Source organism: Leucoraja erinacea, chromosome 9 (assembly GCF_028641065.1).
Source record: "Leucoraja erinacea ecotype New England chromosome 9, Leri_hhj_1, whole genome shotgun sequence".
NCBI classification, from domain to species: domain Eukaryota; kingdom Metazoa; phylum Chordata; class Chondrichthyes; order Rajiformes; family Rajidae; genus Leucoraja; species Leucoraja erinaceus.
The window spans coordinates 36,639,020-36,662,369 of NC_073385.1; the positions used below are offsets into that span (position 1 = coordinate 36,639,020).

At 41.9% G+C, this 23,350-nt stretch overlaps 1 protein-coding gene across 2 annotated transcripts in view; it reads right to left on the minus strand.

The window, feature by feature from the left end:
• slc25a21 (solute carrier family 25 member 21) overlaps positions 1 to 23,350 on the minus strand; it is a 339,982-nt gene that overhangs the window by 24,031 nt on the left and 292,601 nt on the right. For both annotated transcript variants that reach the window (XM_055640536.1, XM_055640537.1), the window contains one exon: positions 10,885 to 10,951. In XM_055640536.1, coding sequence (XP_055496511.1) covers positions 10,885 to 10,951 — 67 coding nt within the window. The remainder of the gene's footprint in view (positions 1 to 10,884; positions 10,952 to 23,350) is intronic.

The following is a 23,350-nucleotide window of genomic DNA, read 5'->3' on the forward strand; positions in this document are numbered from 1 at the left end:
TGTGATATGATATGATCAACATCACCCATTCCATTAGACTTTGTGAACAACAAAACATTTCTGTAGTATAAAAGCCACAGATTACAGAATGGAATCTATTAAATTTGGTCATACTGATAGTATTTCAACAGTGAATACACTTCAAAATAACTTAATGGGCTGAAAAGCTCTTTGGATTCTCCTGAGAAGGAAATCAAAAAGGTGCTAATGTACTACATTACCTACAACCAACCAAATGTACCTATTATGGAAAAGATTTGCCTGCAGCATGTCCAGTAGATTTAGTACAGTACTATACTGGACAGTCAGCCAATAAGTTGTTAGGGACGGGACTAATGGTAGGGTTTATACCATGAGTCCATTTTATAGCAATCATGTTAAGTCTCAAATGCATTTTATCATGTCCGTAGGAAAGATAACCAGGAATTACACAATGGATCAAGTCACGCAGACTATGACTATTGTTTTCAAAGCATTTCAAGGATCCCAGTTCCGAGCTGGAAGATCTGTTCTGCGTCCAAAGCATTCAGCATAAACGTGCTGCTAAATACTGTATATATATCAGATATCCTCGGTGTGAAGACTGCATTTTTTCTCCAAAAGGATTGTCTCATGGCCACTTCTACCATTGCTAACCTAGGCAGATGCATCTGCCAGGTTGGTGAGCACCAGCTCAAGTAGGATTATTGCTGAACACAGACTGGTTCTGGAATCCATGTCCTTTTGGAGTCGGCTAACTTGGTCTGTACTACCAAATTAATCCTGAACACCAGAGTATATTATGGTCCCTAACTACTTTCAGTTGTTTCTATGTTTCTTCCACGTGTTGTTCAATGTGGAGGGGCACTGATTTGTCAACCGAGGGAGCAAAGGTGGTGGAAATAAGGAGGTTAACTTGCCCATGTTTGATGTGATGCCATGATACTTCACAGGATCAAAAGTCAATGTTGAGTACTTCCAGGACAACTCATGCCCATCTATACACCAGTGTCCTGCCACCTATGCTGGGTCTGTCCTGCTGGTTGAACAGGACATATCGAAGAATTGTGATGGAGGTGTATGGCACATTGTGTGTAAGGTATGATTCAGAGAATACAACTGTATTAGGCTGTTGCTTGACTATGCTGCAGAACAGTTCTCAAAATTTAGATACCAACCTCCAGCTGTTTGCCAGAAGGAGTGGCAGGTAGGTTTGCTGGTGCTATGCAGGAGACTTTAAACTACAGAGGCAGGTGAGACCTGGAATGACAGTGCAGCAAGAAGGGAGGCTGATTCATATGAATAAAAATAGGACAGGCAAGTACATATAACATAGTACAGCACAGGAACAGGCCCTTCAGTCCACAATTTCCATGCTGAACATGATGCCAAGTTGAACTAATCTCCTCTGGCTGCGCCTGATCCTTATCCCTCCATTCCCTGCTTTTACTTTAACACAGGAAGCCACACAGCCAAGACAGATGAGTTGCACATAGGATTATGTTATTGTTGCAATCACAGGAACATGAAAGAGGGAAGGGCATAATTGGCAGCTCTATATTCCATGGTGTAGAAGTTTCAAGCAGGACAGAAAGGTTGCAAAAGAGGAGGAGGTGTTGCATTGTTGATCAGGGAAATCATTAGGATAGTACTCAGGAATTATACTCGGGCTAGTACCCAGGAAGGTTACCCTGCATGGATCAGCCAATGAGGCTATATAGGTTGAATTTAAAAGAAAGGGGTGATTACTTTGATGAGGTTATACTCAGAATCATAATAGTCAGTGGGAATTAAAAGAGCAGATATGTAGGCAGATCACAGAAAGGTGTAGAAGCAATAAGGTTGTAAGGAGTAAGAGATTTGAACATTTCCATTGTGGACTGGGCTTGCGTTAATACAAGGACTTTAAATGGGAGGCATTTGTGAAATGCATTCAATAGGTTTTTCATAGAATGTGGAGATTTTTATGAGGCAAAGACAGTACAGAATCATGGCGACTCTTCTGTGCTGCCGAGGTGAGGTGTGCTGTACGATTTTATCGGGTTGTATGCAAAATAAATCATTTCACTGTACCTAGGTACATATGACAATAAAGTATTATTGAATCATTGAATCATTGGGAGGGGATTGCTGGGCAAGTGATGATGCTAGTTTTCATCTTTGTGAGCCACAGATTAGGTACGAGAAGACTGGAAGATGGCTAAGGTTGTCCTCTTGTTCAAAAACGGTAGTGGGGATAAGCTGGGTAACTACAGCCCTGTGTGCCTTACATCAGTGGTTGGATAGTGTTGCGAAGATTCAGAGGAATATCTCGATAAAGAAGAACTGATTAGGAGTTAGTGTAATTTTGAGAAGGAGAGATCGTGTCTCTCAAATCTGATATGAGTTTTTGAGGAGGTAACTAAGAAAATTGATGAAACCGGAGCAGTGGATGTGCTTTACATGGATTTTAGTTGTTAAGGTCCCATCTAATGGTCTGATATCCATCATCACAAAGTGTTTCAAGGGATGGTGAAGGAGCACATTACTTTTAGCCTCACAGACAGTCTTGATCAACAGTCAAGAGTCAAGTGTGTTTTATTGTCATATGTACCGATACAGAACAATGAAATTCTTACTTGCAGCAGCACAATAGGTTTATAAACATAGCACTCAATGGATAATATAGTAAGCAAATATAAAAATGTTCAGTAAATAGGAAACCCAATATAGTGCAAAAAAACAAACAAAGCCCAAAATCCTTAGTGCAACAAAGGCAGTTTGTACTTCGGAGCTTAGTTGTAGTGTTCAATAGCCTGATGGTCGTTGGGAAGAAGCTCTTCCTGAACTTGGATGTTATATTTTTCTGACGCCTCCAGTTTCTTCCTGATGGCAGGAGTGAGGTAAGTGTGTGGCCAGGGTGGTGTGGGTCCTTAACAATGCTGGCTGTGTTTTTAAGACTGCACCTCCTATAGATCCCTTCAATGGCAGGGAGGTTAGTATCCACGATGGACCACGCAATGTTCACCATTTCTTGTAATCATTCACGGGTGTTCAAAGTTGCCAAACCAGTTCCAACCAGTGAATATGATCTCCACCGTATACTTGTAGAAGTTCAAGAGAATATTTGTTGACACACCTAATCTCCTCAATCTTCTAAGGAAGTAGATGCATTGATGGGATTTCGTTATGATTGCATCCGTGTGCAAGGTCCAGGACAGATCTTCAGAGGTATGCTCGCCAAGGAAACTTAAAGTTGCTGACTCTCTTCACTACCGAACCATGGATGAAGACAGGTTTATGGATCCTTAGCTTTCCCCTTATAGTCAACAATAAGTTTCTTGGTTTAACTAATATTGAGAGCAAGGTTGTTTGTCTGGTAACATTCAATCAGACAATCAATCTCCCTCCTGGACTCCGACTCATCATTATCTGTAATTCGTCCAACAACAATCCACTGCAGTTTGCCTAACTGCAACAGGTCCACTGCAGAAGCCATCTTCCTGGCCCTAAACTCTTTTCTGCAACACCTAGACAATCACAACACTTATATTAAACTCTTATTTATTGATAATAACTCTGTCTTCAACCATAATTCATTCCAAACTCATCACCAAACTTTTGGACCGATTAGTCAGCAGCCTTCTCTGTCACAGGATCCTCAACTTTCTGATTCACAGATCCCAATCAGTGAGAATAGGTGACAAGACCTCCTTAAAAATAATTCTTAACACTGGAGCCCTACAAAGATGTGTGGTGGCAGAGATGCCCAGTCATCATCAGTAATGCCGAAGCAAATTGGGCGAGAGCATCAAGTTCCTTAGCGTCAGAATTATCAATGATCTGTTGTGGACCGGTCACATTGAAGCAACAGCCAAGAAAGCACACCAATGCCTCTACTTCCTCACGAGACTGTGGACATTCAGAATGTCTTCAATTACTCTTAAAAACTTCCACAGATGCACCATAGAAACCATACTGTTGGGTCGCATCACAGCTTGATTTGTGAGAAGATTGCAGGAAATTGCAGAGTTGCAGATGTAGCCCAGTTCATTGCACAAACCAGACTCCCCACCATTGACTCCATTTACACTTACCCCACGAGAATGACACAATGAATGAATGAAAGGAGAGGTGTTCGCATATGTGATGAGCAGTAACCTTTCCCATCCTGGTCACTCCTTCTTCTCCCGGCTCACATTGCGTAGAAGATACAGAAGTTTGAAAGTGTTCACCACCAGAGTAAGAAGTAGCTTCTTCCCCTTGTTATCAGGGTTCTGAATGGTCCTTCCATCAGCTAAGGTACAGGCTGATTTCCTCTACTTCTTTGCGGACACTGGATTTTGTCTCTGAAGCTGGTGCCATAGATACTGAAAACTATATTCTTCACTCTGCCTCTTTCATTTGACTATTTATTGTACTTAAGTTAGCTTGATTGTATCTATGTATAGTATTATCTGATTTGATTACAAAACAAAGCTTTTCACTGCAATTTATTATTGTACACATGACTGTTTCAGGATCTAAATTCAGTTAAATGATTTCAAACTTGTCATAGTCATAGTAACGATGACGGCAAAAACCCTTAGATTGTCATAAAAATCACTGGCTCAACAATGTCCTTCAAGAGGGGAAATCTGCCTTTCTTAAATGTTCTGGCCTATATCTGATTCCAGACTATCCCATGTGGTTAACTGAAATGGCCTAGCAAACTCCTCCGTTATACCATAAGCACAAATGGAGAACTAGAACTGGATGGACCACCTCAACCCAGGTACTAAATTCAAAAGTGGCAAACTCACTCACAGCCTAGTAAAGTATTCCTCACCAGCACAGTATCAAAGAATTATCAGAAATACATAGGAATGAGCTCTTTCACCTCATCTTGTCCATGCTGTCAAAGATGCCTATTTATGCTGGTCCCTGTTGCCTGCATTCACCTTATATCCATCTATTCAAATACCAATACAAATGTTTTTTTGATGTTATAGTGGTATGTGCCTCCAACATCCTCTCTGTGAAAAAGTATCTTTCCTGTCACCATAAAACTGTGCCTTCTAGTTGCACAGTCCCGTGCCCTAGGAATATAGAGTATGACTACCTATTCTATCTCTGCCCCTCATTATTTTATAAACCTCAATAAGGTCAGCTTCCAGCCTCCTACTTTCCAATGAGAATAAGCCCGGCCTATCCAATATCTTCTTATAACTGCAGTCCACCGTTCTAGGCCACAACTTGGTGAATCTCTTTGGCACTGTCTCTATCATTACCACGTTCTTCCTGTAGTGTGGCAACCAGACCTGTACACAATATGTCTAACCAATGTTTTGTACAACTGCAACATGACTCCCCAACTTATATTTGTTGCTTTGGCTGATGAAGGTATGCATACTACATATTTTTTCACTGTGCTATTAACCTGTGTGGCCACTTTCAGGGATCTATGGACTTGCTCCACAAGGCCCTCTGTACATGAATACCGCTAAGGTCCCAGTCTTTCATGATGCAGGTTTATAGGACTTATAGGACTTTATAAGACTTTTGGATCGAATTTGCCAACATGCCTTGATCCCTTAACCTTCCGGCCCAGCATCCTTGAGTTTAAGTTTATTATTGTCATATGTGGGATTTCAATTTGGGTCTCTGGATTGTTATTCCAGACATTTGGATTTCTATGCTGGTAATTTAACCAAAGTGCCACCACTGTACCTTGTTATCCATTAAGTAACGGGTTCCAGATACCTGTAAGTACTTTGAATGTTCCAGTTGAGCACCGCTACTTTGAGAGCTACTGCACTTGGAAAGCTGTATCAGAGGATACTATTGGAGAATGAAATCAGCCTTCCGAAAATTGGAATCTACTGTCCCCTCAATTCTGGGATTTCTTCCAGTGCACACCCAGTGGGTGTAAACATTCCTGTGTACTTGGAAAAACAGGAGATGAAACTCAGCAAAGCAAAGAGACAGTAAATGAACTGACATCACGAGGAGGACCAGGAACTGAAGAAGGAAGACAAAAGCGCTGAAGAGCTTCCAAGTGAACTGACTAGACAACATAGGACAGTAGAGATAAAATCAAGTTCACTGTGACAGCCTTTGCTCCAGGTCCTCCTCCTCAAAGAATGACTGTAATTCTGCTGAGAATGAAAATGAGGATGTATCCCAAACCTGGCAAAGACATAGACACAAGAAGCTGCAGATGCTGGTTTACAGCAAAATGCACAAAGTGCTGGAGCCACTTAGCAGGTCAGGCAGTGTCTGTAGAGAATATGGATAGGCGATATTTCAATCTAAAGAAGGGTCCCGACCTGAAATGCCACCTATCCATGTCCTCCAGACATGCTGCCTGGCATTGAGTTACTCCAACACTTTGTGTCTTTCTAAGCTGTAATCAAGCCTTTTCTGGACATGTTAATAAAGTTGTTTGTGTTTAATCGATTACGGGGATGGGTTAATGTTTGTTGTGCACATGGGGCAGATTTCATGCAAACTGCTCCCTTGAATGTGTCTCCTTCTTCCAGATAGAAATGATCGTTGCCATCATCCTGGTGAAGTGCTGTAATGTGGTGACATCCTACAGTTTGTCCGTGTCCAAGTTATAAGCAGTCTGCATAACATTAAGAGAGGGATTATTGAGTCAATGTCACATTACAGCATCTTAGAGTAAGAGTGTTAGTGGGGATGCGAATAACCATGATGTGCTTGTTGGTGCTTGTGTGCATAAAATAATGATTGTAGGAATGTGTATGTGATTGCAAGAGACAGAGCCGGAGACAAAGGGAGAGAGAGAAACAGAAAAAGAGACACAGCCGGAGACAAAGGGAGAGAGAGAAACAGAAAAAGAGAGACAGAGAGACAGAGAGACAGAGACAAAGAGAAAGAGAAAGAGAAAGAGAGAGAGAACGTGCAAATGTACGATTGCATGTGTGAGTGAATCAGAGAGTGTGCAGTGACGTGTGGTTTTAGAGAGAAAGAACATCAAGTAGGCAGAGGATGATGTTTCTGTAAGTGAGTGAGTGCATTGTGTGCATACATGTGAGAGCATGTATTCTTGTGCTTGCTTTTCTGTTTGTGTGACATATGGAGATTATGTGTGTAAGAGAGTGAGAATGTAGGGACCTGTGCAGGTCTGTGTGAGCAACATGTCTGTATGTGTCCACGAGAATGACACAATGAATGAATGAAAGGAGAGGTGTTCGCATATGTGATGAGCAGTAACTGTATAAACAGTATTAATTGTGTTGCAGAGCACACTGTGATATTCTGATGAAGATATTCGTAATTGCAATTCTGCACTATGCACAGGATGTCACTCCAAGTCGACCATCTTCTGCCCTGGTGAGTCTCCTGGCCCAATCTACAAGGGCTGCATCCCTCCCGGCACTTATCTCCTCCTTCAATATCTTCAAGTCTTTCTCAGAGAACCTCTCGTTCCTGCGTGCCTGCTCTATGACAGCCGTTCTGTAATTTGCTGCTTTCTGACTGTGATGTGGAGTCAGACTTTGCTTTGATTACCGGACAGTGAATTGCCAGAATGCATCCACTGGGACTACTCTGACGTCTGAACATGGAAACTGTTAGCACAAAGCATAGTGCACACAATAGGAATTAATAGTGCCATCTTTTCAGATTTGGCAATTATATTTTAGTACTCTTTCAGAAAATATTGAAACAATGAACATAATGAACAATAAAGGCAGACGCCTCAATAAATTGCCCAGATTGCTGTGATTACTATTGATAGCAGCAGTAAAACTTCCTGCTGGCTGTAAATTTTTTCACATATTGTTATGAAATCTATCTGTAATCACTGATCATGGGTGCATGTTCTAACAGATACAACGCGTCGTAGGGAACAGGGATGGAATTGAGCAACGGGTTCACCATTGAACTGCTCAAAGCCTTTACATAGACTTGCTCTTTTTCTCAAACATAAGTGGCAACATTCATCAATTTCAGGATGTTTGTATGAACATGTTCATTCTGAATTGGACATTTAATTCATTAAATCTAGTTAGCGCATAGCAGTTGAAATTAACTATCTTTAATCAGACTTTATTTTGCACTAAATGTACTCTTTATCATTGTACTGTGGACAGCTTGATTGTAATTGTGTGTAGTCTTTTCTTTGACTGGATTGCATGCAAACAAAAGCTTTTCACTGTACCTCAGTACACATGACAATAATAAACTAAACTTAATTGCAATAACACTACACCCAAGTTCTAATTGTTTTCCAGTTAAAAATTTCAGCTTTTTACTTATTCATCCAGATAAACAATTTCTTATTGTGAGATCTTGTGAATTTTTCAGTTGTTCCATTTATTTTATCTTCTAGGCACTACCTATCAGGAGAAATATATTGAGCAACATGATCTTTCTGATACATGATGGCCTTCAATCAATTGCATAATTGGCTCCCCTCCACTTTACAGTTGTGACATGTAGAATGAAAAGCATACTGATTCAAAAGTGAATTGGAATTAATCTGCAAAAAAAGTTTCAAACTGGGTACATTTTAACAAAGTGAATGATCAACTGGAACTAATCTTTTGTTAGAGGGCATCAAATATTCTGTGCTTCTAAAACCACTCAAACTTGCTTGGAGAAACAGAAATATTTTCTAAGTATGTCCTAAGTAATTGCAGATGTTTTCAAGACTTGCCTTTTATTTTTAGTTCTACAAATTAGAACTAGTCCACAGAAATATATTCTCTAGTCAGCAATGATCCAGCCGATCTTCCAACCACCCTCCTCCCCCAAGTGATCCACTATGCTCAACCACATTATTTTGGCCTGCTGGGCCTAAGGAAGTATAAGCTTATTGTTGGTCTCTTTGCCCCTCTTCCCTGCTGCTCCTTGAAGATTGAGGTTTTGAGAGTCTCTCTTCAAAAATGTCTTTACTGATATACAATGGCACTTTATTTATTGATTTTGTCCAAAACAGCAAAAATATAAAGCACCACGTGAGCTAAATTTGGTAGCTTCTCAAATCAAACACGAGGATCGCAGTGCTCATTGAACACATTTCAGACAGCTCTGACTTGTTGATGGGCTGGGAGCATCAGCAGAATCCTAGAATCATGAGGTCAGCCCCATTTAAGATTAAAATAAATGCAACATTTTAAGTGTACTGGAAATCTAAAATATATATATTTTAAATTAGTGGAATTATACAACTAGTATATAGCATTTACAGTATAAGATATAGTATAGAGTTAAATATACAGCAACGTGTGTTGGTACACCTGACATTTTCATTCAGTTTCGGGACACAACACAAATGTACTGAATTGAGGTATTTGATTGTCTTTTGTGGAATTGTATCATTCACCTGATTGGGTATATTGATCTGGATGGAAAAGCATAGCACAAGTACAAACATTTTATTTTAGTTATACATTCATTTTAAACATTTTCATCTCTTCAAATTTCCTTAGGACATAGCACATGGCCATTTACCCTGTCAAATCTATACGGGTTCCCAGACTAGTTCCATTCCCTACTTATTTCCCTGTAATCTATTATCTAACACACGGTCATCAATAAATCCAAATCTTCTACCTCCCACTACTTGCTCAGAGTAATTCAGTTGCTGAATGTCTTTAGGGTTTTGGAGCAACTGGTGCCTCAGCACGTTCATTGGGAGAACATTGAGACTGTAAAGTGTGGCTGGAGGATTAGTGCAAGCAGCGGGGTCAACAATGGCATGTCGTGCTGCCTAGTGAAGCATGTTTTATAGCAAGTAATTGGTAGTTTTCCACTAAATCCATTGTATCATAATAATAATAATAATAATAATTGTAATTTATTAGCCAAGTATGTTTTGCAACATATGAGGAATTTGGTTTTCAGTCATACCAAAAAAGTAATAAGACACACAACTACATAAAAATGTGATATAAACATCCACCACAGCGGCTCCTCCACATTCCCCACTGTGATGGAAGGCAATAAAGCCTTATCTTCTTTCCTCCCGCGGTTGGGGGAGTCGATCCATCCGCAGCTATTGAGCTCCCATGTCAGGGAGTTCCCGCATTGGGACGGTCGAAACTCCTGCGGCTAGGAGTTCCCGAAATCGTTCCTAGCCAGGGACCGTGAGCTTCACGATGTTAAAGTCCGCAGCTCCGCAGGTTGGAACACCAAAGGCCAAAGGAATCGCCCTCTCCAAGATGTTAAAGTCCGCTGACTCCACGGTTTTGGAGCTCTAGAAGTCCCAAACAAGAGGCCGCCAATTCCACGATGTTAGGTCGCAATGCGGACGGAGATACAACACGGAAAGAGTTGCATCTCCGTTGAGGAAAGGGATTAAAAAAAGTTTCCCCCACCCACCCCACAAATACAAAAACTAAAGATAAGCTAAAACATACATTTTACAACAAACTAAAAACACAAAGAATGAAAAAGACTAAGACAGACCGTTGGCAAAGCAGCTACTGTGCGGCGCCCCCTGGTTGTATACTGACAGAAATACTGGTGGATTAGGGCCAATATATTTTAGGTAAGAATATATGAAGTAATGGAATTCTGAAATTCTTTGCCTTTTTCTGCCCACCACTGTCTGTTTCTGGGATTGGTAGAGTGCTGGTGTGGGAATGGGGGTGAGTGCTTGCTCTTCTTTTTCAAAACATTGAGCAGTAACATGAAACATTGCCTATCTATGTCCTCCAGAGATGCCTGACACATTGAGGTACTCCATCACTTTGTGTTCTGTGCAAGATTCCTCATGTCTAGGTGCCTTCTCTTGGAAGTTCCACTCCAAGTGAACACAACTTCCCCTAATCTGCAGGCCAGTGTATCTGCTGCCCCTGAGCCCATCAACGTCCCCTGGAGTCTGCTACCGTTCTGCTGGATTGATGACAGGAACTGCAGTCTCAGAGTTAGGGCACTGCAGTACAAATTATTTTCAGAACACATTGCACTTACCTTCACAGCCCTTTTAGGTGTCTCAACCAGGATGGGAGGTAAGATTCCTTTGTAAAAGCCAAGAATCCTAATTGCAGATAGAAAAAAATATCTTACACATTCAAAAAAACGATTACATTATTTAGTAAATTGACAATCTGGCTTTATCAAAACAATCCTAATATTGTTTCTCCAAGTAATAATGGTCGCAGTTTCCAAAGTCAGCATGGTGAAAAACAATGAACATTATAGATTACTAAGGCAGAAGTCTAAATTTGCCCTGTGTTCGAGGAATGTGATGGTTCCCTAAACTGTTCTGGTTGACAGGGATACAAAAGGTGAAATAAGTTGTTTGAACGGTTCACCAGAAACTGTTGAAAATTGCACAATATACAAAAAATGTTGCAAATATAGGTGTGAAGAGACTGCAAAATGGGTGAAAATACAGGAAGAAATGAGTTCCATGGAATGTTGGGTCGACTGTCAAGAATATAAAAAGCACAGCACAAGAACAGGTTCTTCTGCTCACATTGTCTATGCCAAAGATGATGTCAAGTAAAATAAATCTTATTTGCCTCTTAAACACCACAATTGTTTCTGTTTCCACATTACCCCTGGCAGTGTGTTCCAAGTACCCACCAACTTCAGTGTAAATAACATGCTCCGCATATCTCCTTTAAAATTTAGCTCCTCTGATATAGAAGTTACGCCCTCTATTTTTTGCCATTTCCACCCTGGGATAAAGGTTCTACCTGTCGACCCTATCCATGTCTCTCATAATCTATATTACTAAATCTCTGTTCTTGACCGCTTTTGGCCTTCTGTGCTGCGATTTCCGAGAGAACGCCGCCACCTACGGCCGTCATTTTTGGCCACCTCGCTCAGAGCCCCCCTCCGCCGCATGTGTGCCGAGGATTTTTCCCGTCGATGAAAAATGACAGAGATATTAATGTTTTTACAAAATTCCCCATTCTCTCTGTTGCCCCTACTGGAGGGAGGGGGAGGAACTATAAAACCAGGAAGTGGTGTGCCTCAATCAGTCTCTGCAAGTGGTGTGCCTCAATCAGAGCTCTGAATAACACTGAACAAATGTCTCCACAGCTGTGAGTACCCATAATGTGGTTTGAAAATGAAAATATGGTTAGTTTGAGGAAAAAAGCACTGCCTGCAAATGGTTGTTTGGGTTGAAGTAAAAAGGCACCCTCTCTCTCTCTCTCCCCTCCTCTCTGTCCCCACCTCTCTCTCTCTCCCTATGCCTCTCTCTCTTTCTCTCTCCCTTTCTCTCCATCACCCCCCCTCTCCCCTCCCCCCCCCCTCTCTCCCCCACCCTCCCTCCCCTAAACCCCCTCTCCTCCACACCCTCTACCCTCTTCCCTCCACCCTCCCTCCCCCTCCCTGCCCCCCCCTCTCAGCACCCCCCTCTCTCTCCCCCTCACTCTCTCTCTCTCCTCCCCCTCCTCCCCCACCTTTCCCCCCCACCCACCCTCCCTCTTCTCCTCCTCTCCAGCCCCCATCCCTCTTGCCCCTCTCTGTGTGTCTCTCTCTGCCCCTTTTCTCTCTGCCCTCACTCTCTACCCCCCCCCCCCCCCCCCCCCCCCCCCCCCCCCCCCCTCCTCTCTAGATGTGACTGCAAGTTGGGGGCAATGCGTCAGTAGATAGGGTGGTTATGGGGTAAAAGGAGCAAATTAATAATATTAATATAATATCAAGGGGGGTAATTAGCGTGTGTGCGGGGGGGGGGGGGGGGGATAGTTAGTGTGTGTGATGCTGCATGCCGCCTCCCCCCCCCCCCACAACCACACGTTGGGGGAACAGACCCAACGGGTCTGCACTTGGTCTAGTTTTATATATTTCCATCAGGTCTCCCCTCAGCTTCCATTCTATGTTGCATATTGCAAAAGGCAAGTAAACTGGGTTTGTGATATTATTTATTAAGAAAAAAAATTGCCTGTGGGATTAATTTTCCATTAGCTATAGTTAATTTCATTAGAGCACTGGAGAAACTACAGATATTTTAGTTGATTCTAACATCAGATTGTTCAAAACCAGTAGATTGGATATTCTTAATAAAAATATTAGACAAACTCACTTTCAATTATATTAGTAAAGCCATCTTAAAAAATAATTATTTTTTAATAAAAAAAGGCTAGGATTGTGTTCTATTAAACTTCTAAATTTTACTGTTTCATGGAAAAATTAATGTTTGTGATCTAGTTAAGAGAGTTTAATAGTAAGATTAAACAAGAACTTACCAGTTTGAAGGTTGATCTTTATTTTATGAGGAGTTACGTTGAGGGATTACGTGAAGTAGGCCGTCAGCCCGCATGCGCATCAATCTTCAAAGCAGCGGTGTGAAATCACAGACAACAGTTGATAAACTGAATATAGTAAGATTCGAGAAACTAGAACTACCAGCTGATCTTTATGAGAGAGGGTTGGGAGCTACGTAATCCCTCAACGTAACTCCTCATAAAATAAAGAGCAAACGTCAAACTGGTAAGTTCTCGTTTAATCTTACTATTTTACTTCGGAGTCACATGAGTGACTACGTGAAGATTTTGAAGCTCTGTGATTTCATGCCTTGGAATGAGTCCATGCATCACTCACTGCATCAATTGACCAAGGAAGAGTGAACATTAATAATGCATTCAGACATGACATAGATTTAGACATGCTGATGCTTTTTAATTAACAAAATGACAATAGTAACCCTTCTTATCCGGGAGGAAACTATAAACAAAACTAAAAATAGAGTTGACAAATACCCCTGGTTTGGCAATAGGTTTGTTATAAAAATGTTTGAAAAAATCGTTCGTTTGACCATCCTGCAGTCGCTAGGATGTGGTACAGCGGAACGTCCATAACTCTGCTGCTGAAACTGTTGCAGCCCTGGTGGAGTGAGATTTGAAAATGTCAGTGTTCACTCCTGCACAAGCCAGAACTCGTTTAACCACCTGGAGATGATCTGTACTGATACCTTCTTATGAGTTAACAATTGCTAGATCAGTGCCCCTAAGGCTCTAGTGACCTTCACGTATTGTGGTAGATGTGACCACACACAATCGAAGGTCCATGGGGTATGCCCAGAATCTAGTTTGACACCTGATGCCCCTGGTCCGCTCCGCTTGACTAAGCCATGAACATAAATTGTTATATTTTCTGCGGATGTAACCATCCTGTCTAGTCGCCGCTTCCCTGCAATTTGCAGTGAGCACATCCATGATTCGGCCTAACAATCCGAGCTGCAGGAATAGTCTTTTCAGGGTTTGTAAGTCAATTAATTGATTTGATCATGCATTGGATGGTTGCCCGAGTCACGGGCTGAACCAGCAATTCTATGTTAGAAATAACCATATAAGGTTCTATTATCATTCCTAACATCAGCGGGAATCATGGCTGCATAGGCCAGTCACTACAAAAATGACTGAAACGGGATTTTGCTGAATTTATTGTAACCCGACTGATGAGGCAAAATGGAGGAAGACATTCCTCCCCAGTGTAGCGAGAATGTGAGTATTTATCTGTCTGTACTTTTGCAGCTGGGATTTGATACGTAGAGGGATGTGTCTACTTTGAAGGAGACTAACGCAGACTCATAGATTTGAGTTTTAGTTTGTCTCGGCAATGTGAAGGAATGTGAAGGCTAACAGTTTTTATCACAATCACACGAGGCACGAGATGTCACGCTCTTATAAGAAGAGTCAAGAGTGCTTTATTGTTATATGTATCGAACAGGATAATGAAATTCTTACTTGCTGCAGCACAACAGAATATGTGAATATGTAAACATTGTATATAATGGGGGAAAAAAAAGAAAACGTTCAATAAATAACAAATATAACTAATGGAGGCGGCCCAGGACAGAAAGGTCAGATTCGGAATGGGAGGGGGAGTTGAAGTGCTAAACCATCGGGAGATCAGGTAGGTTAAGAGGAAGGTCGATTAACCTACCTGAGCTCCCGGTGGCTCAGCACTTCACTTCCCAATCTGACCTTTCTGTCCTGGGCCTCCTCCATTGTCAGAATGAGGCCCAGCACAAATTGGAGGAACAACATTTCATATTTCGCTTGGGTAGTTTACGCCCCAGCGGTATGAACATTGACTTCTCTAACTTCAGATAGCCTTGCTTTCTCTCTCCATCACCTTCCCCTTCCCAGTTCTCCCACTAGTCTTACTGTCTCCGCCTCCATTGTATCTTTGTCCGCCCCCCCCCTCCCTGACATCAATCTGAAGAAGGGTCTCAACCCGAATCGTCGCCCATTTCTTCTCTCCAGAGATGCTGCCTCACCTGCTGAGTTACTCCAGCATTTGTGTCTATCTTCGATTTAAACCAGCATCTGCAGTTCTATCTTACACATGGTTTTGTTCTTGTGGTAATTATTGCAACTTAAAGCATTAAATATCCAATATATTTCAAATTAAATATCAAACCCGAAACATCACCAATTCCTTTTCCCCAGGGATGCTGCCTGTGCCACTGAGTTACTCCAGCATTTTGTGTCTATCTTTGGTGGAAACTAACAAATGCAGTTCCTTCCTACACATTCTTTAAAGACCTAAGTTTGGAAGCAATTTTCTCTTCCAATATGCCTGGATCATTATACAATAAACAATGAAAGCTGGTGAGGATTGAATAAACAGTTAATTTATGACACCTCGATTTTACATTGAAAAGTGGCATTTTGCAATGAAATGTGCTCCACCCACTGGTATTTGCAAAGGTCTTAAGAGAAATGAGGTGCAGCCCCAACAAGTTCTCATTAGATTCTGGCTCAGTGAACAAACAAGAGACAAGAGACATTTATTGTCACATGCACCAATTGGTACAGTGAGATTTGAATTACTATACAGCCATAAGAATAAAAAGAACACCACACACAATAGAATTTAACATGAACATCCCCACACAGCAGAATCAACGTTTCCCACTGTGAGGGAAGGCAATAAAGTTCAGTCCTCTTCCTCTTTTCACCCGTGGTCGGGGCCTTTGGATCCTCCGCATTTGCCACAACGTGGCCCGATGTTCTCGTCAGGATGATCGGGACTCCGACGTCGGAATGGAGAACACTCTCAGCGGCTTGGAGTTTCGGAATCGGCCACTTCCTATCAGAGACCGCGGCTCCCGAAGTCCACAGGCCGAGTTGGGCAGAGATTCAACGCTGGCTACCCTGGCAAGGATCCCAGGCTCCACAATGTTAAAGTCAGCGTCGCCCGCGGCTGGAAGCTCCACAGACCACAGCTCCACGATGTTAAAGTCAGCTGGCCGAACACTCCGGAGCTCCACACAGCTTTGGTAAGGTATCACCCGCTCTTCGATGCTAACTCAGTGCTACGCCGCCGCTGAAGCTCTGGTAGGTCTCCAGATGATAGGCTATGAGGTGGGGCAAAGATGCGGCTCGGAGAAAGACGCATTCTAAACCAGGTAGTGACTGAGAAAAGCTGTTTCCCCCTCCTCTCCCACATAAAAAAAGACTAAAAGACCTCCAAAAACAAACTATTAGACAGACTACCAAAAACAAACTACCATTAATTTATAACAATATTGTCTAATGTTAATCAAAAGTAGCTAAATAACTAATATTTCTGTGGTTTGGTTTAGTTTAGTTTAGTGATACAGCGCAGAAAGAGGCCCTTCAGCGCACCGACCAGCGATCCCCACACGTTAACACTATCCTACACACACTGGGGACAATTTATATTTATACCAAGCCAATTAACCCAATTGTAGATTGGCTATTGCATGTTAGCCAATCAGAATGCTTAGTAATTATAACTCCACCTAATTATAACATTCATAGTGTACGGACTCGCCCACTGCCTGCCAGTAGCTGTAGCAGCGTGAACGTGTAATGACCTGCTTACAAGATTATGACCTGAATAATAAAGATGCTTGTGTTTCAACCTGTGTGAGTCTGAGCTCTTTACATGGTGTCAGAAAATCGGGTCTGTTTACTGCCATTTATTTTGTTTATCAGTTTTTATTTGTGAGTGATTTTGCTAACATGGCTAATTCTTGTAGAAAGCCTAGCCCGCTCATGTTTGATTCCGATATTGCTGAGCGATGGCGAATGTTTGAGAAGAATTACTCTCATTATATCCGCATCATTCACCGAAACAATCACGACAATTTGAAAGCATCGCTGTTGTTGAATTTAGCGGGTCCAGAGGCTATGATCCGCGCTGACGGGAATGATCTGGTAGTGGTGCTGGCTGAAACTATTGACAACTCGATGGTTCTGCTGAGGAAGGTCAGAGAACTGTGTGAGAGGACGAGATTTTTTGCCCGAATGCAACAGGCTGATGAGCCTGTGGAACGATTTATCAGTGATGTGAGACATATCATCTCTCGCTGCAGATTTGGTGTGTTGACAAATGAGCTAGTACGTGATAAAATTGTGGGAGGAATGAGCGACCGCAAGTTAAAATCCGAACTGCTGCGGAACGCTGAGCTGACTTTGGAGCAAGCGATTCATGCCTGTAGGATGGCTGAGACTGTAGCACCACTTGCTGACTTTGATAGTGTTAACCCTCATCAACAACTTAATGTGAATCTGGCTAGCTATTCTCCACAAGGAATTTTCAATGCGTCCCGCAAAGATCAAAATGTGCCTGCCACGAGGTGCTCTAACTGTAACTATTTCCACACCAGGGGGCGCAATTTGGGTAGCCCATGGGAAAGTATGTCATAATTTCAAGGAACTCAACCACTTTGCTAATCGTTGTCAATCTAGTGGTAGTACAGCTTCAAGGACAAAGCTGCACCTGATTCAACAAGACCCGTCCGATTCAGATTCCCATGAACAGGACGAATCTTCCCACGGGAACGACTCTGACAACTCAGATGCTGAGTCTACCATACTTTTCTTAAACCTGCGCACCCCAGGCAAAGTGACTGATCCTGCGGTGACCTTGATAATCAATAACAAACCTATGATCGCCAAAGTCGATATTGGCGCCAGAGTAAATGTCATGTCACTCAAAGCGTTCAACAAGATAAGAACCACTGAGCTCATGAAAAAGGACTCCTCCACTCTACAGGCTTACGGAGGGGAAATTCTTCACCCGTTGGGTAAAGCTGATCTGAAATGTACCATGAATGAGCAGACAAAGAACTTACTCTTTTACATTGTACAACCAAGTTCAGAAACCCTGCTTGGCATTAATGCATGCTATGACTTGGGTCTGGTTTATTTTGGGCGCGCTGTCCACAAACTCTGTTTGACCGAGGAACCAACACAACAGATGCTATCCAACTATAAGGACTTGTTTGATGACAAACTCGGCAAGCTACCGACAATATATAAGATCACTGTTGACCATATGGTCACCCCAATTGTACGTGCACCTCACCGCGTCTCCCACGGCATGCGTGAGAGAATACACGACAAACTCAAACGCATGGTCTCTATCGGAGTTATTGCCGAGGTCAGCGAACCCTCAGACTGGGTCTCCACCATGGTCGTCACCACCATGAAAGACAAGAAGGAATTACGCATCTGCATAAATCCTAAAGATTTGAACACGGCAATTAAACGTCAACACTACCCAATGAGAACCACTGAAGACGTAGCGGCACAGATCGGTAACGCAACCGTATATTCAGTCCTAGATGCCAAAAGTTTATTTTGGCAAATCCTGTTAGACCGTGCGTCATCTGCACTAACGCCATTCGCCATTACCGATTTTTAAGAATGCCTTTTGGTATCAACTCTGCTAACGAAGTCTTCCAGCATGGAATGGAACAGCTGTTTGCAGAATATCCTTATGGCAGCATTATTGACGACATCCTAGTATACGGCCGAGACGCAACCGAACACGATGCCAACCTATGAAGGATGTTAGGCCGTGCCAGAGACATTAATTTAAATCTCAACCCTCTGAAATGCAAGTTCAAAGTTCCAGAAGTCACTCACATCGGTCACGATTTCACCAGCAACGGGTTAAAGCTTGACCCATTGAAGACTGCAGCGATCAACGAGCTGCCAGTACCAACCGACGTCACCAGCCTGCAACGATTTTTAGGTATGGTCAAATACTTGGGCAAATTCATCCCCAATCTCAGCGAATTATCAGCCCCTACGACAATTGACCCACAAGGACAACACCTGGTTCTGGTACCCGCAACATCAACGAGCTTTCGAGACTTTAAAATTACAGCTTGCCAGTGCACCAACTCTGGCATACTTCAACATCAATCTGCCGGTCACAATCACCAACGATGCATCCCAATATGGACTAGGCGCTCCAGGGTCCTGATGCCTCACCTATCAACTTTAAAGTGATTGCTGTACCAGCCGTTCCAGCATCTGCCACCGCCAGTCCAGTCCAGTCCACTACCCGCGTCGGTCTGCCCCTACTTCCCCTTTTGTAACCGGCTCTCCAGTAACCCCGTGACGGTCTCCCTTGGGTTCCCCAACGGTGTCTCCCCATAGCCCGTCGGGCTCACTGCACCGCGCCCTCAACTTTTCGGAGGAAAAAGTTGATGAGGCAGCCCTATACTGTACGAGGACCGGGCGAGTTAGCAAGCCACCTGTTAGATATGGTGATTATGTTTAACCCCATTATTATTAGATGTGGCAATTTGCATTTAACATTTTATTTACTCGTTATAGTTGTAATGTCTTATTTGCTTTTCATTTATACAAGAAGAGATGTAGATTGGCTATTGCATGGTCGCCAATCAAATGCTTAGTAATTATAACTCCACCTAATTATAACATTCATAGTGTAAGGACTCGCCCACTGCCTGCCAGTAGCTGTAGCAGTGTGAACGTGTGATGACCTGCTTACAAGATTATGACCTGAATAATAAAGATGTTTGTGTTTCAATCTGTGCGAGTTTGAGCTCTTTACACTAATGCACATCTTTGGAGTGTGGGAGGAAACCGAAGATCTCGGAGAAAACCCACGCAGTCACGGGGAGAACGTATAAACTCCATACAGACAGCACCCGTAGTTGGGATCGAACCCGGGTCTATGGCACTGTAAGGCAGCAAATCTACCTACGCCACTGTTGGAAAACAAATAGTGTTGTTCTAATTGTTCTAATTTTTAATAAATAGAAGTTCAAATTTATTTAATACCTATGATATTTTATACTGGGAATTGCTGTAAGCTTGTCCTTAAATAATGTGATGATCCAAAAATATCACAACTATTAATGTGAAAAGGCTTTGCAATTGTGTTTGTTAAACTGGGCTTGAAACATTGTTACCAATGAAATCTGAATGGGAAAACCTGTAAGAATAGCAAAAATAATCTAATTTGAAAAGATGGAGTATGAGAGCAAAAATGAAAACAATGCATGTCAGAAATAAGAGCAAATTAAATCTAGGCAATGTTTTTGGCCATAAGTGTCAGCAATTCCATTTGGGAAGGCTGTCTACTGGGGACCAAGATAAGTGTTAGATAATTTCATTGAACAATTTAGTTAAATGTTTCATTAAGTGCTTTTCTATGCTTGTATCACTTTAGATTTTTTTTAGTTAAGTCTTTAACAGCTAATTATTGTTCATTGTTTGAATCTCTTGAATGTTTCGTAATAATTGATTGATTGATTGATTGAAAGATACAAAATGGTAACATTTAGATTTGCTGCATTTAGTTATGGGGATAGACTGCTTCTTTTCCTTGCAGCAGAGGAGGCTGAGAGGTTACCTGGTAGAAGTATATAGGATTATGAGATGAATAGGTCAGGTAGATGGTTGAAATATTTATCAGTTGGTGGCAAATCAAAAAACAACAGGGCACAGGTTCAAGGTGAAGGGAAAGAGTTTTGAAGACCTATGGAGGGTGTTTTTCACATAGGGAGTGGTAGATATCTGGAACATGGTGGAATCAAATTAAATTACTACATTTAAGAAGCATTTAAACATACTCTTAATAGGCTTTGAAGCATACAGTCCTAATTAGAGCAAATGGGATTTGTGTAGATTGGCAAAAAGGGTGGCATGGATGTTGTGGGCTGAAATTGTTTTTATGCTCTACAACACTATGACTGTGAGTTGGTGATTAAGATGGCTGTTGAAGTTTTTATCAAGTTGTGTTTTATTATTACATATACCGAGGTACAATGTAAAGTTTTGTTTTGCATGCTATCTAATCAAATCAGATAATACTATTACTGTACACAAATCCAATCGTCAAACTCAAATACAATAGGGAGATCAAAGGGGAAGATACAGAGTGCAGAATATTCTCAACATTGTAGCACACCAGGTCCATAGACAAAATCCACTGTCCTCAATGCAGTAGAGTTGAATTGGACAGTAGCCTGGGTTATGGAACCATTGAGAAACCTGAAAACAGAGGGAAAGAAGCTGTTCCTGAATCCAGTGGTGTGCACATTCAAGCTTCTGTATCTTCTACCCGACAATATAATGATACAATTTATTAGTTGTCATTTGAACTTCATTAAGGTTCAAACGAAATTTGGTTTCTGCAGTCATACAAACAAGTAGAAGAACCAAGACACAACACAATTTACACAAACATCCATCACAGCAAACTCCTCCTCACTGTGATGGAAGGCAAAGTCTTATCTCTCCCCTGCACTCCCCATTCTGCTCGTGATGTCAAAGACAAGAGGGGGGGAGAAGAAGGAATGACCTGATTGGGACAAGTCTTTGGATATGTTGGCTGCATATCCCCGGCATTGTGAAGTGTCAATCTTTTTATCAGCTTTTCATGGGCAACATTTTTTTTACTCTCTAAGTGTCAGCAGATAGATGTTCAAGGTCCCGAAGTTGTTCAGGGCTTTCAGAACACGGATCAGTCCTGCATTTTACAATGGTAAATCCAGGGTAATGTGCTTCCTTATCAACCTCCTGCTGGCTGGAATTTCTGAGAAATTATTCATGATTTTATAAAAAGCTCCCAATGTCCATCAAACCCTCTGAAAAATTAATTTCCAGGGACTGACAAGTTGTTTGGCAGTAACTAAAACAAAGTATTGTGTGGAAAATAGCATTAAGTCTGAATGGGAAGACCACTCATTTTCTGTGGTGACTTTAGTCTTTATTTAACTTGCTATTCTATATACCTGATGATGAGATGGAGGGAATGAAGCCATTTTTGCACAGCTTATCGAGGAGAGCTCAATTCACAAAGCAGCCTGCATTGTTTAATGTTAAAGTATGCCTCTGTGCTTGATTTAAGTTGCTGTCTGATTTGGGCCTGAGTGACTCTGAGCATTGTAAGCCACATTGTTATTTTTACAGTTAACTTTGCCCCCATGTCTCATCGCTGTGGAATAAAAACTGCTTTTGAGCATTGGTAAAGCATGTGTGTCCGGAAATGCCATAAGCCTCATAGATTTCTGGGTGAAAGGTATGATAATTGCGTGTTCATCTGAATACAAAAATTATTTGCATCTGGAAAAACAGCAAAGCTATTTTATTTTCAGTTCTCTTTGTAATGTTATGGGCCATTTACAGCAAAGCAAAAATGCTCAAGCTGTCACTGAAGACAAACTGCTTGCTGCAACGTCCAGATGCTTGAGCAATGCATAAAACACTATTCTAACTCAGTCTGAAGAAGGGTCCCGACCTGAAATATCACCTACCCAAGTTCTCCATAGCTGCTGCCTGACCCGCTGAGTTACTACAGCACAATAGTTCAATACTTCTTGATTGTCACATGTACACTAAGGTACAGTGGCATTTGATTTTACCATAGTCATACAAGAAAAAGCAAAAAGATACAAAATTACGTAAATATTAAACATAAACAGCCACCACAATGGCGTGTGAGAATCGCTAGGCACACAGCAGACCCGCTTTGTATACATTAGGCCACCAGAGTAGTCAGAGCTGGAAATACAAATCCCACATCCTCAACTCTCTCATTTCCCTTTTGTCCCCCCTCTCTCCCCACCCCCTTTGGTCAGCATGGATTTAGTGGGCTGATCGACCTGATTTCATTCTGTACCTTTAAGTTAAGCTAAACTAATTTAAGCTTAAACTGAAGTTTGAGCAGTTGAACTGCCTCTATCTCACGAGTCTACTTATCTGCAGGTATACCATTACGCACATTAACTTTAGATTCTGCAAGTGTTAAACATGAGTCAATGATTCCTATTCTAACTGCGTTGTTAGATGTTGGACCTTGGAGGAGCCCCTTCTTATCTATTATAGGTATTGCTTCTTGACTACCCTTTCTGCGAACCAGAGGGGATTGTATGTATACATGCACGTTTGTGCACATGCATCAGGTGAGTGTGTATGCAAGTTTTGTCAAACAGAAAATCACAACACTGACCCAGACCACACAAATTCCTTCTATCCAGAGATGCTGCCTGTCCCACTTAGGCTATTTTTTAGGCGACTACAGGTGACTAGGCTGTCATCACATGGTCGCCTGTACGGTTGTGAGTAGTTTCCTCAGTCGCCCAAAGAGTCGTAGCATCTTTCTGGTCGCTGCTGGATTTTCAACATGTTGAAAATTCTTCGGAGACAGTCAGCGACAGTGAGTTTGATGCCAATGAGCG